General features: G+C 35.6%; 1 protein-coding gene across 1 annotated transcript in view; it reads right to left on the reverse strand.

The window, feature by feature from the left end:
* The window catches only part of LOC120636198 (homeobox protein caupolican), a 140,196-nt gene that overhangs the window by 54,660 nt on the left and 67,519 nt on the right, over positions 1-18,017 (reverse strand). The window contains exon 3 of the mRNA XM_039907554.1: positions 9,220-9,329. Coding sequence (XP_039763488.1) covers positions 9,220-9,329 — 110 coding nt within the window. The remainder of the gene's footprint in view (positions 1-9,219; positions 9,330-18,017) is intronic.

Below are 18,017 nucleotides of genomic sequence, written 5' to 3' on the forward strand. Positions count from 1 at the left end.
TTCCGAAATCGGTGCTTTCTGGCGATAGCGGTCAAGAAAGTCGGTTCCGTGTCGTGATAATGGAAACGGGTTCGATTAAACTTCGACGGACCACCGACGCGGGTCGAGATAACGTACTTTACGACACAGTTTAATATATTCGGACTTGCGTAAAATCATCTTTGTCTTAGCATAATGAATGTCCCACTGCTGTTCAAAGACCTAGGGATGTAAGTCCCAAGCTTCTTCAGTGCGGCTTGGCTGTTCACAGAATTTATTCATAATATCTTAGCATCTAATCTCTTAGTTCTCAACCTAATAACGACCTAAAGAGGTTTTTTTTAATGTTTAAAGACGAGCGCTTGACTGCAATCACACCTTATGGTAAGTAACGATGCAGCCTAAGGTGAAGCGCGCTTGCCTAGAAGATGCCTATTCACTCTTGGTTTGAAGGTACTCACAATTTAGCTACTGGAGAAAATGGAAGCTGGAAAGCCATTCCAGATCCTTGCGGTGCGAATCAGAAACGAAGATGCAAAGCGCTTCGTACGGGTCCGCGGTATATCAACCACGTAGGGGTTCCCGGTGCATCGCGGCTGGATGGTAAAAAGGTGAGGGGAGAATTAGATCTACAGTTCTTGAGCACACTCTCCGAAATATATCCTATAGAATTTCGAAAGGCAGGCAACCTTGCACCGATGCTCCAAACTTCAACTTTCATGGCTTCAGCTTTAATTTTCGAAAGTCCGCGCACTTGCAAATTATGGAACAATCTCCCATCTGATGTATTTCCTCAAAAATACAATCTAGGGTTATTCAAGGGGCGGATAAACAAATTCCTTGAAAGCCGGCAACGCATCGGTGGCTCCTCTGGTGCTGCAGATATTTATGGCCACTTGCTCGTTTGCCCGCTATTAATATAAACAAAAAAAAAGTCTCGTAAAGCATTACGTAAGCGATAAAAAAGCTTTGGTATTATTTATTATATATATTGCTACTTAGAGAATATGCACAGGGTATGCAGATAGTATAAAATGAAGAAATCTCCAATACGAGTTATAAATACTTATGGGTGGGCTTTTTATAACTCTTACTGGAGATTTTCTTCATTTTATATCATCTGCATAGCCTGTGATACCCTTTATGCACGCCACTGTACTTATAATAGCTAACTTGGTTGCTCTTTAAACAGTTTTAAACGACAGGTGATTGTTGCGACAAAAAAAAAGTTAAGTATTTTGGTTTCTGTGTCTTAGGCCTGGGCGCGTTCGGATCCCTTGTAGCTTAAGTTTTAAGCTTACGAATGTACTTATAACCATAATTTAAACCTGGAACAAAATTGTAGATACGCATTTATGTTCACTTTGACTTTACACACCTACACACTTACCGCTGTACGAGTACAAGCGAGCGTACACGTGTAAAATAACATCTCAAATTATATTACTGTTATCTGTTATTATTTATGTCGCGAAAAACCACTTTAAGTGAGATAAAATACCCTGTCCCTTGAACTGTCACGTATGAAGGTTCAAATGTAATAGAATTATGATGAACCACTGAAATCATTGAGATATATCGATAGAGACGACATTAAACATCACTACTGTGGTACGTCTAGATGCAGCGCTGTATATTGGGTACTAACTGCTTTCAGCGCATCCTTAGTTGTATTGGACGCGGAAACGAGAGCATTGAGAAACTGGTGCCCGTACCTTCTATAAGGCAACACAAATGGCCAAAGACTGGACCCGATGGAGAGAGATCTTATATTATACTAGCAGTCCACCTCGGCTTCGCACGGCTATTTAACAAAAATTTCAACATTAATTATGATTTTATATAGCCTATGTCACCCGGGGATAGTGTAACTTCTCAACAGTGAAAGAATTTTTCAAATCGGTTCAGTAGTTTCGGAGCCTATTCGATGCAAACAAACAAACAAACAATCAAATCTTTCCTCATTATAATTTTAATATTAAAATAAAAAAATAAATTATATAATATATATTTAATATTATTATTTATTATTTATTGCTAGTTTTAGATATTTTTTTTACACTTTGGGTTATATTATCGGAGTTTTATTAAGGATCCCGAATTTTTTTTGAAAATATGCCTATGTCACCCGGGGATAGTGTAGCTTTCCAACAGTGAAAGAATTTTTCAAATCGGTTCAGTAGTTTTGAAGCCTATTCGATGCAAACAAACAAACAATCAAATCTTTCCTCTTTATCATCTTATATTATACAAGATGACTCGCCATAGCAGTGACCACGATCCTCAGACCGACTAAAGAGATCCAACTAATTAACCAACCGAGTTAGCTAAATTACAAAAAAGAACAAATTTTTCTGCCCAAAACTTTGCCCGTTCTTTCTTGCGAGGATTAATATTTTATGGCTAAAAAGGATTGGAATTAACATATTGTTTGTTTAAAATATGCGTATTGAAATGCGTTATTTTTGGTTATCTATAAGTTAAGGCTTATGGTTAGCCTTGATAGCCCAGTGGGTACAACTACGGCCGACTATGTGTTTCTAAAAAATATATAATCCCTACGTCGCGCGTCGTTGTGGTAGGAGACCCGGGCCCTGAAGTGTGCCTGTAATCGATTATTATGATGATGATGATAAGTTTAGGTATACTGTAGTTATTTAAACCAGTATTTGTACCGAACACAGTATCACTATATGACGGGTCATTTAGTAAAAGCACGCGAATATAATTGATAATATACGTTTTGTCTTCTGGCTTGCTTTAAAAAAACATTTTTTCATAATTTAGATTATTCATTAAAACGGAGACGTTTAAACTCATTCTCTATAACTGTCCAATTATAACCTGAATTATTGTTTGCTGTACCGCTTCTATACATACTTGACGGTCGAAAGGCCCAGTGGGCAGCGACCCTACTTCCTGAGTCCAAGGCTCTGGGCTCGATTCCCACCATTGAAAAATGTGTGTGCGATAAACATGAATGTTTTTCTGTGACTCGGTTTTTATCTGTATTTAGAATTTAAGTATATTATTTATAAAAATATCATCACCCTTCTTAGTACCCATAACACAAGCTACGCTTACTTCGTCTAAACAGCGATGTGTAGGGTAGATGGCGATGTGTATATCGTCGTAGTATATTTATTTATTTAACTTGATGAGAAATAGTAAGAAACTGCTTATTAAAAATATAACTACAGTGGTACTTTAGTATAGCAAAAACTGTTACCTATAAAAGCTTTTTACATTAATTTATAATGGGAATATTATACTTTAATTTCGTTGCGATCAATGGTTAAACACCGACATTTACCTTTATTAGTGTCAGCAAAAACTACTTGTTGGAATCAGAAATTTAAAAACATTTTATTAAGTAGTTTTATGCTTTAAAAGTAGTTGAATAAATGAGAGAAAAAGTGGTAAAGGTAACAATTTTACATTTAGTATTTTGTTATGTTTATTTTTTGCTCTTAAAATAAATGAACAGACAACAAGTGTTTGTTTGGCTTTGGCCGTGGCTCCGCTACCGACAAACTAAATTAAACTTAACTTAGCGTTTAGTTACGATGATGCAGCGTAGAAAATGATTGAGAATATGCCATACTTCTAGCACGTTAGCCCGGTGTCATCTTAGAATGCATTATTTCTTACTACTAGGCTTCTCTGCTATTACAACTGTGCGTCGATAGGGTAGGAGTAAGAATTAGTAGTAACTGTAGTGGATCAATGAAACATGAACTAATCCTACTATCTTACTTACTACTAATGTTTTAATTGTGAAAGTGTTGATATTTATTACTCAATCACACAAAAACGGCTGAACGAATTTGGATGAAATTTGGCATGCATGTAGCCTTTGACATGGAAATTAACATAGGCTACCTTTTATCCCGATTTGTTATGCAGTTCCCGAGGGAAAACGAGCCAAGCCGCGGGCAGACAGCTTTGAAATTTGGTATGCATGCCCCCTATGGAAAAGGGCATGTACATTTTATACCGATCTCTAATAATGCCCGTGGTAATGTTAACGCGCGGGAATAAAAAAAAAGTCGCGATTATCAGCTAGTAACATGTGCATTTAAAATTGAAAAAATACCGACTTTCGATATCATTATTTACATTTTTTTACAATTTATATTTTTATTTTATACTACTATACTACTAGACTATAATATATACTCAATAGCAGACAGTGGCGTGCATAGAGAGTATGCACAGGGTATGCAGATGATATAAAATGACGGAAATCTCCAGTACGAGTTATAAAAAACTTAAGAATAAGTATTGTAAGAGTTATAAAAAGCGTACCATTAAGTATTTATAAATCGCACTGGAGATTTTATTAATTTTATATCATCTGCATACCCTGTGCATACCCTCTATGCACGCCACTGATAGCAGACATGTATCCTAGGTGAATGAAAAAAAAATGATATCCGTTCCGTAGTCCGTTAAAAAGTAACCTTTCAATAAAAGGATATATAAAGTTTATACGCACACTCATTCAAATATAATGTCTTAGATAACATACATACTGCTATATGGGGTACACTAGCGCCGACAAACGATACAGTATTGATAATCTAATACAACGTTCATATCTAATATACGCGTGTTTTGATACCTTTACATTATGCCGCTATCGTGGTTACACCGACCGACGGTTCACAGTGGACTGTTAACTCAAAACTACTCATATTACATTAACAAAATATGATGGCCGATTATGAATCCATACGCCAAATGTGTTCCTAAAAAATATATTATTGATGACCCCTTATGCGTAGTGGTGAGCGATGTGGGCGGTTTGGAAATTTATAATTTCTCAGTTTCTTCTGCTCTGATCTGGTAGGAGGTTTCGGCTGTGGCTAGTTACCACCGTGCCGACAAAGACGCACCGCTAAGCGATTTAGCTTTCCGTTACGATGTCGGAAACTAATTAATGGTATGGGTTCAATATAACTGCCATACCCCTTTCAGGTTACACAGTTATCATCTTATTCGAAATTGCACTCAAGGGCTACTATTTTAGTAAATAAAGGTAGCTTATATACTTATAAATAAATAAATAAATATACTATGACAATACACACATCGCCATCTAGCCCCAAAGTAAGCGTAGCTTGTGTTATGGGTACTGAGACGACTGATGAATATTTTTATGAATAATATACATAAATACTTAGAATACACATATAAACACCCAGACACTGAAAAACATTCATGCTCATCACACAAACATATTCCAGTTGTGGGAATCGAACCCACGGCCTTGGACTCAGAAAGCAGGGTCGCTGCAAACTGCGCCAATCGGCCGTCATGGTTCTTCAAGGTCGAGTTGAAGGCACGCATCCACGTGGTCAGACCCCAATACATTTTTTACCTAGCACTCAGTACGGTACAATACTACTTCTCAATAATATAAAAATCTTGCTCAGTGATTTGGCTAATGAGAAATTTAATTTTAAGCCTAAACTTCTAGGAAACCCCCAACATCATACACTGATTTGATTAAATCTGAGACTGGTTCCTCAATAACTGAGTGTTTTCACAATGCTTTTAACTAAAGCAACTGGAGATAGAACGTAAGATCCACTTAGATGTTTCTTGCGATCTACTTATCTATAAAATAGATAAAGGACCACTCCGCCTAAAGTGAATAATAATAATAGCATATTCGTGTCCCACAGCTGGGCAATGGGTCTCCTATCTTATTGGAAAGAGGCTCTAAGAGCTTCGAAACTCAACGGCGTTCGAATGCCACTTGGAGTGAGATCGCATCGAATACCCCGCGCTTTACCCGCCAACAACTTCTGATGCCTTAGTACATTCGACCTATAGAAATTTTCAACTCTACGACCTACCGCGTCTTGTCCCGCCCTTTGCTCAACTCTAATGATTCTAGAGTAGCATAGCATGTGACTGCTCAAAAATTAGGCTTATGTTATAAATATATTGAATATAAAAAAAAGTTTTCAAATCCAATCGGTGGTACCAGATAAAAAAAACATACGGCTAGTTATTAATTATGATTTATAAATTCTCGACAGAATAACCCTTCAATTGACCTGAGAATTGAATCCTGTGCCTAGTTAGCCCTAAACGAAAATATAACTACTAGATCAAAGAGCAAAGAGGTAGTTAATATATATTATTACACTAAACATACACACATAATAAATAGAGTTTTCGGAATTTACTTTCATATACCAGCTCTATTTATTCCGCCAACCCGCATTAAGGCAGCGTGGTGGGTCTTATAATTTATTGCATAAACTGTGTACATACTCGTATAATGGTTTTATGAGCTAAAAAGGGCTCACAGTTTGCCATTTCAGGCTTGCATTATAATTTAAGCAGTGAGTTTACATATAGTTAGTTACATTTAAAAAAAAACTTATTAAAGCATATCGTCATATTTTAACTAAAACAAAAAAAAACTAAAATTTATATAACTTTCAAAATTTATTTTATAACTAGCTGTTGCCCGCGACTTCGTCTGCGTTTGATTTTGTTTTTAAAGTATTCATTATCGTTAAGCCTTAAATGAGTATAGTAGTATATATATGTATATCATGTGACTGTCAATTAATTAAAGACAAATGATTTGCAATAAAATAAAATTGCGACTATAATTAAAGATCTATCCTATCTCTTAAGTTGGAGCAGACTGCTCACGGTGTGCCAATTTAATTTAAAATCGGTTAAGTAGTTTAGGAGTCCATCGCGGACAAACATCGTGACAGGAGATTTATATATATTAAGATTATCTATTCTTATGAAAGAGGAGACTAAACTGATATTCAAAAACTTCTGCATACTACTTTGCTGGAAACTTTGAACAGGTGGAGTGACGTCCCCGACTCATTGGATAGGGGGTGTTTATAAAAAGAAAACTATGAGCTTCATATAAGGGTGGGGTTCTAACATAGGTATATACAGGGTGCTGTCACCGTCACACACTTAGGTAGGTAGGTGTATCCCCGACGTTCCCTACTGAAGGCTCAGCATAATTTATAAGCGACCTCAGGCGCTTAACTGATGCAATATCCACGTTGAAACGTGCTAATCTCCAAAAAAGAAATGACGAGTGGAACGGGCCCCATTTTGGTTTTTGTTTTATTTCCGCTCAAAGCGAGTCCATTATTGCACAGAAATGCACTAGGGATTTTCCGGTAACGCCAAATTCGCTTAAGGGCACCTATTAGTATTTATACGATATTTAATGAAACATTTTTGAAACTGATGATACTGCTGCTATTTTCATCAAATAGAAATCTTAAACTTACAACTAAATTATCAACCTTTAAAACACATATTGTGGAAAATATTAACAATTAAATAAACTATGCCTGTAAGATAGAAAGGTGGTTATTTAGAAGACGCCTGTTCACTCTCGCTTTGAAATTACTTATATCATGAGATAATAATAAGTTTATTTAAATTAACAGATACACAGTAAATTAAAAATAGTACAAAATAAGGCGAAGATAACGTAATGTGTATCATGAAACCCAAATTCGATAATACTGCTATAGTGCAATACTGAGTCGTAGTTATTATCACCCATCTCTGGAGCGAGAACCATACACTTAAGTTCAACCTAGTGAGATGAATAGAAATAGAAACCTCAGATAAACTATGCACTGTCTTGGGTTTAGAGTTTTATGTACAAACTTAATTAGCAAGATTTTAATATCACACCGTTTATATAATAAAACCTAAGTTTACAGAAAAATCCTATTATAAGTATTACTTAAACGATAAAAAAGGTAAGATGTGAATTCCTCTAACTTCATAGCTTAATATTAGTTCACTGTGAGATGGTGCTAAAAAAAGACGAGGGCGCGTTTGGAACCCTCGTAGCTTTAGGTTCAAGTTGGCGAACGAAGTTATCACCATCCCCTTACTATTATGTTAACATATATGTATGAACGCTTCATAAGTGCCTGTGATAGGCCTACATGAATAAAAAATTTAATTTTTAATTTTGACACCGATTACAACTTTGTTTATGGTTCTGAATTGTTTTTAAATGAATAATAATAATTATTATTATTTTTATTAAAAATAATAAGTATTATTATTTTTATTACCAAGGTAGGCCCTTACGTACCTAAGTGACAAACGTTGCATGCATAAGTGGACGCCAAACAACATTATAGTGTAAGAGTTAATAAGGCATCCTGTGGAGTGTTTTAATACTTTGTAAAATTACCGTCAGCTATATGTAATAAGTAGCATTCAGTTGAATACATAAATAAAATTGTCCATCTATAAATTATTGTGAGAGTCGAAGTCATAAATATTAAAGAGTCGCAGAGATGGCAGCCGATTACGGCTGAAGACAAATTGTTTTTTAAAAACTGAGATCAGTTCTAATTATCTATGACATTGATATCGTAAAGCGCTAAATTCTACGAAAATAAATTACAAAATTTAGCAAATAAATACTGACAAGTTTCAGACTGAACATTGTGAAATTTTATAGTCACAAATTGCATTTAGAAGTTTTTAAGGTTCATAAAGGAATAAGATTAAACAATATTAAATTAATTTTTATGTTTAAGTTTAGTTTTTTTTTAAGTGAAAACTTCTTTTGGCGCACCGCACACAGGTTTTTTACGTAGGTAATAAGTTAGGCCGAACCGTCACGCTCTGAGGTGAAAGGCTCGATCGGGTGAACTCGGGATCACCGAGTGTATTAGAGCGAGAAAGATACAGTCACCTGCTCTTCGCTGTTGTATCGCTCTGTTTAGTAAATTCTATTTTTAAGTAATAATTGTCTTTGTTAATTTAATTGTTATTATGTGTACGTAATAAAAAATATTTTAAAGATCACTTATTGATTTTCATTTTCATCATTTAATTTTTTAACTCGTAGCAATACTAAATTATATTAATAAAAACAACACAATTGAAAATTTATAAAAAATAAAAAACCATTTAAAATTATTTGGTTTACATTGTAATACTACACCAATAAGTGTGTACTTAGATGTTTATCGTACTAATACATATATTGAAAGAAAATTATAAACATTAAAGATTATAAAAAACTCTTCGAACGAGAAGAACCCGATTGTTATACTCGTATGTCGAATTCACCTAAAACACCTGGCCGTCTCTAATTCTACCCCGTTATTTAAAATAACCAACGGTCTTTGCGCCAAATCGCAAATTTGGTAGTCCCAATGTTTTCAGAAACTTTTTAAAAGCGTAGTTAGTTTACAAACTTACCCATTAAAGGGGTAGCCGGCAAAGGCCGCATCGTAGGGGTGGTAGACTGTGGGGTAGGGCCAACTCGCTGCGCTGGCAGCCAGGTTCTCTTTCAGCTCGATACCGGCAGCCTGTTAAAAGAAGGGAAGAAATCATTAATTATCATCTTCTAACAGCCTAGAAGAATGAGAGATAGTTCCACGCTGCTTCTAAACGAGTTTTCAAGCTTAGGTATCGAATGTTATCACCCTTCAGGTATTAGTGATTTTATCTTATGACAAGGGACCACATTTACTTGTCCACCTGCCATAAGGATGGTAGTATACATTTACAAATGTGCGGCCGTGCTCTTGGATAAAAATGACAATTTGTCCCTACATAGATGTGTTTCCCGCAATAGCCGTGCACAGCAATCGCGTATAACAGTCATATCACAATAAATTAGTGAAGCTTGTGAAAATGTTATAAGCAATGCACTGGTATGAATTAAGTTTTTTACTACTTTTCGCCCTAGACAGTTATGTTTTCCTGGTAACAAGTAACAAGTCCTGGTGACAATATAAAAGGTTATCCTATTAACAAGACAATATAGATCGTATTATAGAACATGAACAGCGTATAACAGTCTACTTCTGAATTAAACACCTTTCCCAACGGGAGGGAGGGTTACAGCTCTTCGTTAAAACAAAATTCAAAATTCATTAATTTCAAGAGTGTCAAGTCAGTCTGTTCGTAGTGACTCTACCACCGGTTCGGAAGGCAGATTCCACCGAGAAGAGCCGGCAAGAAAACATCAAAAATAAGTTACTAAAAATACTTGGCTGTACAGTTTTTCTTTTTTTTTCACTTTTCAACCTATAAGTTGAATAATATGTGTTTCTAAAGCCTTAGGCTATTATCATATGCCAATGTATTACATGTGTATTAAATTGGAGTGTCTGTTTGTAACATTGAAATAACCGTTTTTTACTACATCTATAAGAATACATATAAGGTACATAGATCAAAATAACATTTTTTACAATTAATGTCTGTCTGTTTGTTTCGGCTAATCTCTGGAATGGCTGGACTGATTTTGACGGGACATTTATTGGCAGGTAGCTGATATAATAAAGAGTAACTAAGGCTACGTTTATTTTAGAAAACAATGTTGAAAAATTAAGTAATTCTGCAATGTCCAAGTACTGTCCAAACCGCACGCAAATCCAAAATACGTATGACAAAGTTGTTCATTTTTAAAAGTTCAACAAAAAAGTCGGTGCCAGCATTTAAGGTTGACATATGCGCGGATGAAGTCGGGAGGGACAGTAAATTCAAATTCATTTATTTCAAGTAGGCTTTTTTTTTTTACTTTATAAGCACTTTTGAAACGTCAAGTATGTATGTTTGTAGTGACTCTACCACCGGTTCGGAAAGCAGATTCTACCGAGAAGAGCCGGCAAGAAACTCAGTAAATAAATAAAACTCAAAATACCATTTGATAGTCGAGCAAAGCAGGGGCAAAATGCTTGCCGGCATTAATATCTAATCCGACTTGTGGATTAGTATTTAAAATATGTCCATGTTATTAGTTTCACGGTAGCTTTGACTTAATCTATTATTGGTCGCGATTGATTCTTGATCGATGACTGCAGCGCGACTTAAGTATATTATTATTTAATGGCCTCCGATACGAGAACAGCATCAATCAAAATGACAAATACATTTCAATGGGAGATTCTTTGAAGAGATTTTAACATTCGTTTTTTTTTTCGTTAATTCATTCAATTTGTTTAATGTAACGTATCATTTGTTAAAGGTTAGGGTTAGGTTATAACCCATTTTTAATCCTCATCATCATTATCATCGTATAAACCCATTACCGTCCAACTACAGGGCACGGGTCTTTTTCCACAATGAGACCCCTTCTCATTGTGGAAAAAGACCCGAAGGCCACAGTCTAAGGCCACAGTTTAAGGCCGTAGTCCACAACTTTTTTTTTGTCGTGGGGGAAAAGCTTTGTTGCTAGCTCCGACCCCTGGGCAGGACGGAGTATATGTGGGACTCCCCCCTCTAAAGGGGGTCAAAACTAACACGGCATGCCCCACTTGTAAGCTTTGTGAGAAGCCCAGAATTGTAGTCAACAACCCTGGCCCAGTGTGGATTAGTGGACTCCACACACCATTGAGAACATTATGGAGAACTCCTCACGATGTTTTCTTTCACCGTTGAATCAAGTGATACTTACATTGCTTAAAATGCACATATCAGAAAAGTGAGAGGTGCGTGATGGGAATCGAACTTGGCCCTCGAAAGTGTAGTCGAAGTCCAACCCATTGGGCTAGCACCGCTTCATTTTACAAGTATTTGCTATTTCAACGCGCATTTATTTTCAATTTGGGACGTCAAACTATATATATCTGTCCCAACTCTCTAACGGCGGTACGTTAGAGAGGTGCGAGAAAGAGCTATCAGCTCAATCTCTCTCGTAATAAAAACTAGCAGTATCGTTTTATGAACAAGATATCGATGGTTAGCATTTTCTTTAATGATATACAAACAAACAATATAAGTTTAATCGTTTCATTATACAAAGAATAAAAAAATAAGTAAGCACGTAATCAAATTAAAAATAATCCTCATGTATACATTATGTCTATATTATTTATATGCATGTAGGTTTTTATGTTTTTACCATTGATATTTAACCGTTATAATATAACTATTAAAGAGAGTCAGAGCGGATTTTATACATCATTCGCAATAATAACTAATAAAATTATTATTATTAAATAAATTAGTTGCTAAGACTATTTTTATCTGTAACCTTTTTAAGTTAAAATTGGAACAGTTTTCGATAAAATTTGGCAAGGAGATAAATTGGAGATAGAAGGACAGCCTGTAGCCCCTACACGAAACGAGCACCACGCAATTAAAAGAAACAACACCAAACAGCTTATTTGATTGTATTTATCATACTTATGATGTAACTTAATCCATTTCTACTTTCCAACTCCACAAACTGATTATGTACGTACTTATAATTTAAAAAAAAATAATAGCGATGTAAGTTAGTTTACGTATGTTAACATTTTCCCAGAATATATTTGTTGTAAATATTACACCATGTAGTTTTTTTATACTTTTAATAGCAACCATAGTATAAATATCTACCGCTTTTCAAAACTTTGTACTGGCTAAGTCTTTCCTCGCTTTGTCCTATCTGTCACTTGTACAACTTTTCTGTGTCTTTGGTGTTAACGTAATTGAATACTAAGCTGATTTACAAAATAACGTAACCACTATTTGTTAATTAAGTTACTTCACGCGAAGTGGGATGAATATAAATTATTTGGGTAACATTTGCGTAAAATCGTACGTAAATTCACGTTCAGTTTCACGCAAATGTACAACTTGCGTTAAATATTTTAGTAGCAAATAAAACTCGCTGAACTTATCGCCAGTTAGTTAATTTGGGGAGAAAAAAAACTTGACTAAGACAATTATAATTTAACAGCAGATCCACAAATTGTATGGATAAATAATATATATCATAAATAAATAATAAATATACTACGACAATACCCACATCGCCACCTAGCCCCAAAGTAAGCGTAGCTTGTGTTATGGGTACTAAGATAGTTGTTGAATATTTTTATGAATATAATACACATAAATACGCATATACAGATATACACACAGACACTGAAAAACAATCATGTTCATCACACAAACATTTTCCAGTTGTGGGAATCGAACCCACAGCCTAGGACTCAGAAAGCAGGGGCGCTGCCCACTGCGCCAGTCGGCCGTCAAATAGTCACCAACTTATAAAAAGGTACACAATACGGTCGTTTATTTCAAGCGATATTTGCGATTTCGTATTATGAATTTACTCAGAATAGTTAACATAAACTATCAAAATCGAACATTATTTAAACCGAAATAATTGCAAAAGAGAGATGCACTCTAAGTGAGTAAGTTCGAATTAATGCATTTCTTTGCTGATATGGTGACCCTCTTTTTATGTCTGTTTATTGTTCTGATGGAATCTATAACGTCAAATATGAGAGTTCTTCTAACACAGCTCACATTACGTATTTAGTTTATTTCAAAGCTATAATAATATATATATTTACAAAAAACGTGTGTCTACTTATGTACGTTAGAACTCATACTTCTTCGGCGTAACAAGATAAAAATCTTTTCAAAAATTTTATCTTTCGCCTTATTCTACGTTTGTAGAAAAATCGTGACTATTAATAGAAAAAAAAAATTAATAAATTGAAAGTTTTATTAAAACGCATTATTTAGTTAAAAAAAGTTTGTTTAAATATCACACGTAATTAAATTTGGAATACTAATAGACTCAGTATCGGACAAACACAAAAGGATTGTGGATGGAACCATTTGAAATTTGAGATTTTTGTACAATTAAATCACCGGAATTAGAACGCAGACTTTGTAATTTGTAATTAAAAGTATACACTGTCAAACCCTATAGCTATCAGGGTGTTGATTTTTTGTGACGGTGTGCGCGCGCATCGTAAAAATTTACCCTCAACATTTTTCCCTAACGCGCCAAAAGAAGTATAACTTCAAAAACCCCCGACTTTTAATATAGTTTACATTATTTTACCATAATTCAAGGCCTTTGAAAAAATATGAAACCCGCAATTTTGTAGCGCCCGCCATCTTGGACTGATTTACATCAAACATCACAAAGAACGCTCCGGACTAATTCGCCTTTCGTACAAAGAAAACGAAATCAAAATCGGTTCATCCGTTCGGAGAATACGATGCCACAGATATTTACACAAACACAGACACATCAAACTTATAACATCCTATTGGTTTTGCGTCCGTGGTTAAAAAGGCTCCGGTCGAAATTAATAGTGCATGGAATTGATTTAACGTAAAGCTCTTATGCAGGAACGGTTGTGATACTGCGCCTTAATACGTGTGATTCTTCATTGCAAATGTGATGTCGAACAAGCATCAATATACAGTAAGAGCTGACATTCGGTTTCATCGAAGGTTTCATACAGAGCTTTGAAGACCACACTGTTAGGCGGTCGATTTATTTTATTTTTAACCCCCGATGCAATGTCCCCCGGGGTGTTCTTAGTTGGATGTGGCTCTGTTTTTGTGCGCAGTATAGAAAAATTGAGGTCTAATTTAAACTATGAAATTAAATTATGAGTATTAAACTCATAATAGAAATGACATTGTAATATTATCGATTTGTGGTACAAGCTCTCCAACCTAAAGCCTCTATGTTTCGGGCTATTCGTAGACCATAGCACGTTTGAAACCTTCAAAGCTTTAGTTTCATGTAGTTATCATCTCACTATAATGTAAAAAGTGTGACGTAGAAAAACTGCCTTTTAAAGGCCTATGTGAATAAATAAAGTTCCATTTGATAACTATAATGTCTCATCAAAAGCGTGGAAAAAAAGGGATCGTATCACGATTCAAAGCTAGCCGTCGAATTACGCTGCGTCGGTGTAACTTGAACGGTATTCGATAGGTAGGTAGGTATGTCAGCATGACGGTTGCGTAAAAAGGTTTTTTTGTTTTTCTTGATCTATTATTTTTGTTAGAGCAAAATTTATCGGTAATCCATTCACCATCAAAGAGATAATTGGAGATCAAAGAGAGAAGTTAAAGATAATGGTTGGAAATTAAAATGAACATCATACCTGCCTTAGTGACAATAGCTGAAAATTATATAAATTAACAAAAATCTTATTTTACTAATAAAAAAATGGAATAATCTTATCAAATTAGTATACTGTCATCGGTCCACTATATATCTTCAAAGTTTGAACGAAATCAGACCGTTAGAGGAGGGTCAGAATAAGTTCAAAGGAGTCAGTAACAAACATACCAACAAGGCTAATAAAAATCTTATTTTTTATATTGAAAATTGGAATAATCTTCTGAAATTAGTGTATTGTCATCGGTCCTCAATATGTCTACAAAGTTTGAACGAAATCTGACCGTTTAAAGTGGGTCAAAATAGCGTCCAAAGAAGTAGGTTACAAACATACAAACATACAAGTGAAACTAATATAATGCATGTAAAAAGTAAAATAAGGAAACATAACTTAGCTTTTTACCCAACATATTAAGTAACTTTACTAAGTAACTAATAAAAAAATATACTGTGAAATCTGTGATATTCCTAATATACGAAATCCGTTTCAACATCATCATCGTAAAGCCCCATTAGCCCAGCCGGCAACAGGGCACGGGTCTCTTACAATGAGAAGGGGTTAAGGCCGTTGTCCACCACGCTGGCCTGGTGGGTTGGTGGGCTCCACACACCTTTGAGAACATTATGGACTCAGGCATGCAAGTTTCATCACCGTTAAAGCAAGTGATATTTTAATTGCTCAAAACGCACGTAACTTAGAAAGGTCAAAGGATAAATGAGCGACGTATACTTCCCTGCAAGAATTGTTCACGGTTCCTAGCCTACAAGCAATGCAAGTTAGCATTCAACGACCGTTCGCAAAGCGGAATGATCTTTAATATTACATTGCGGGGAAAAAATGCATTAATAATGACGAATTTCATGTACGCTCCGAGTTATTAATAGGGGATTCGTTCAGAAATCGCGTAAAAACATATCGGAGAGGCCGAGAAGGTCCGAAAAAATTTATAGCGATGCATTTAGAATAACTCCGATGCCGTCTTAAAGCGGGCAGCCGGGATAAATCTATCAAAAGATTTTGTTGTCCCAACAACTTCATTGGTGGCCGATTCTAAAATCCGATAATAAATTTTACTCAAGTACGACAGCGTAATCCAGTCGCCCTGTCGCTCTTTGTTGCCTCGACCTCTGGTATCGTTGGTGCAAACACCCGCGATACGCACACTGTCCGTACGGTATAGCGCCGATTATGTCAAATGAGCTTATGCTATGTCAATAAGCTATTTGATATGTTATGAAGTTGCAATCAATGCTAAATTGCTTGTGGCGCGCCGCCAATCTGGAACGCACTTTGTGATGTGTCGACAGTTTACGTGCAATTTAATATGCGAGCCAGTGTAGATATATTTCTAAAGTTTATTAGTGTATGTAATTTTTTTATCGTAATCTATTGACTAACTATTCAGAGGGCCAGTCCGGACCGGATGGTTTGTGGAAAACTAATGCCTATGAAGAGCTGCATAGAATTGCCGGCCTCTGTCCAACAACCTGAGACATAGGTGCGAAGCTTCATTGGCCTGTAATTCTCAGCACCCAAGACCTCTAGAAAAGAAAAAGTACGGTGGTCTGTCACAAAAAGCACAACTACTCCAATATACCGCAAATGGATAATCAAATTATTTACCATGGGTATGAGTATATGCCTTTATAAGATGAAACCGAAGGTAATGAAAGAATGTCTAAAAACACAGGTTACTACACTATTGATGAATTTCTTAATGACAAGGTTGCCTTGAAGCAAGCCGCTCCGCTTTTATCTCACACAAGATAGAATCATTGTTAAATTGTAAAATGATGTTGGAAAAGAGCAAATGCTGAGTTTCTAGACGGCTTCTTCTCGGTACAATCTGCCTTCCGAACCGGTGGTAGAGTCACTACAGACAAATAAATGAATTTTGAGTTTGAATTTGAATACTTCTATAACTTAAGAGCTAATCTCCAGTATGCCCTCTCGAACATTTTTAGTCTTTGGTTCTCCATTTCACCTTTCTATCATCCCCCACCCCCTTCCCAAACTTTCAGTATGTTTTTTTCAATAAAACCCATTGTAATTCTTTTTATTTCATCTTATTTTTAATATTCTTCTAAGGTCTATATGATTTATTAATTTTGTTCCAACACGACCTTACCGGCTCGGTCGTGTACAACCAACCTTTAAGTAAAAGAGTAATCCACGGCTCCGGTAGGATCGTAAAAAAGTGTGTATCTTGGTATTAGTATATCAATGCGCGCAGTACAAGTAATGCCTGTTCTGTTCGAATATAATAATCGGGCTAAGCTGGAATCTGCAGTTGCTCGAATTTATTGGTAACGCCTCAGAACCCATTATACCTTCCGCGCACTTGTGACTTCTTTGTAACAGTTTATTCAAAAACCAACTGTTGCTGGCGACTTCAACCGTTTGTGCTTAGGCGTCGAAATAACTCGCGGGAACCGTTAAGTTTTAAGTATGCCCGTGTAGTTATCATGAATGCCAACAATTTTAGTGCAAAATTTCGCTATTTTTAAGTCGATTTTTCACATATAAACTTTCATCCGCTATCTACACTTTAAAATATCTACGCGTGTCCCTCGTTTTCGCTTAGCGTTCTTTCAAGTTTAAGTGAAAACTATGACACGTAGAGCCATTTATGGGTGAAAAAAGAAACGTATGAAAGCTTTTTGTTATTTTTTAAATTTATTTCGCAACAAACCTTAATAAATTGTTACAATGGATAATTTTAGGTTTAGTGTTTTTACCTAAAGTTGGAGGAATTATCAATTTTATAAATTTAAAATTCATATAAAAATTTCGGAACCTACAGGATTCTAACCTGTGAGTCTCGGGCAACGTGTCTCATTGTAATATGGACCTTTGAAAAAGTAGATCGAAACTGCAACGTTTCCTACTAGATGACGCTACAGTCGCTATAAGACTGATGTGAAAGGCATATACTAATTTTCGGCAGCGACGGTAGGAGAGCCGTAGCTTAATTGGTGAAAGCGCTCAGGCCGCGATTGCCCGAGAGTCGCAGGTTCAAATCCTGTCGGTTCCGAAAATTTTTATATGCATTTTAAATTTAAAAAATGGATAATTTTAATTATAGCTCTTACACAAGCGAATAAAGTTTTAACTATTAAT

This window comes from Pararge aegeria, chromosome Z (genome assembly GCF_905163445.1).
Source record: "Pararge aegeria chromosome Z, ilParAegt1.1, whole genome shotgun sequence".
Classification (NCBI taxonomy): Eukaryota; Metazoa; Arthropoda; class Insecta; order Lepidoptera; family Nymphalidae; genus Pararge; species Pararge aegeria.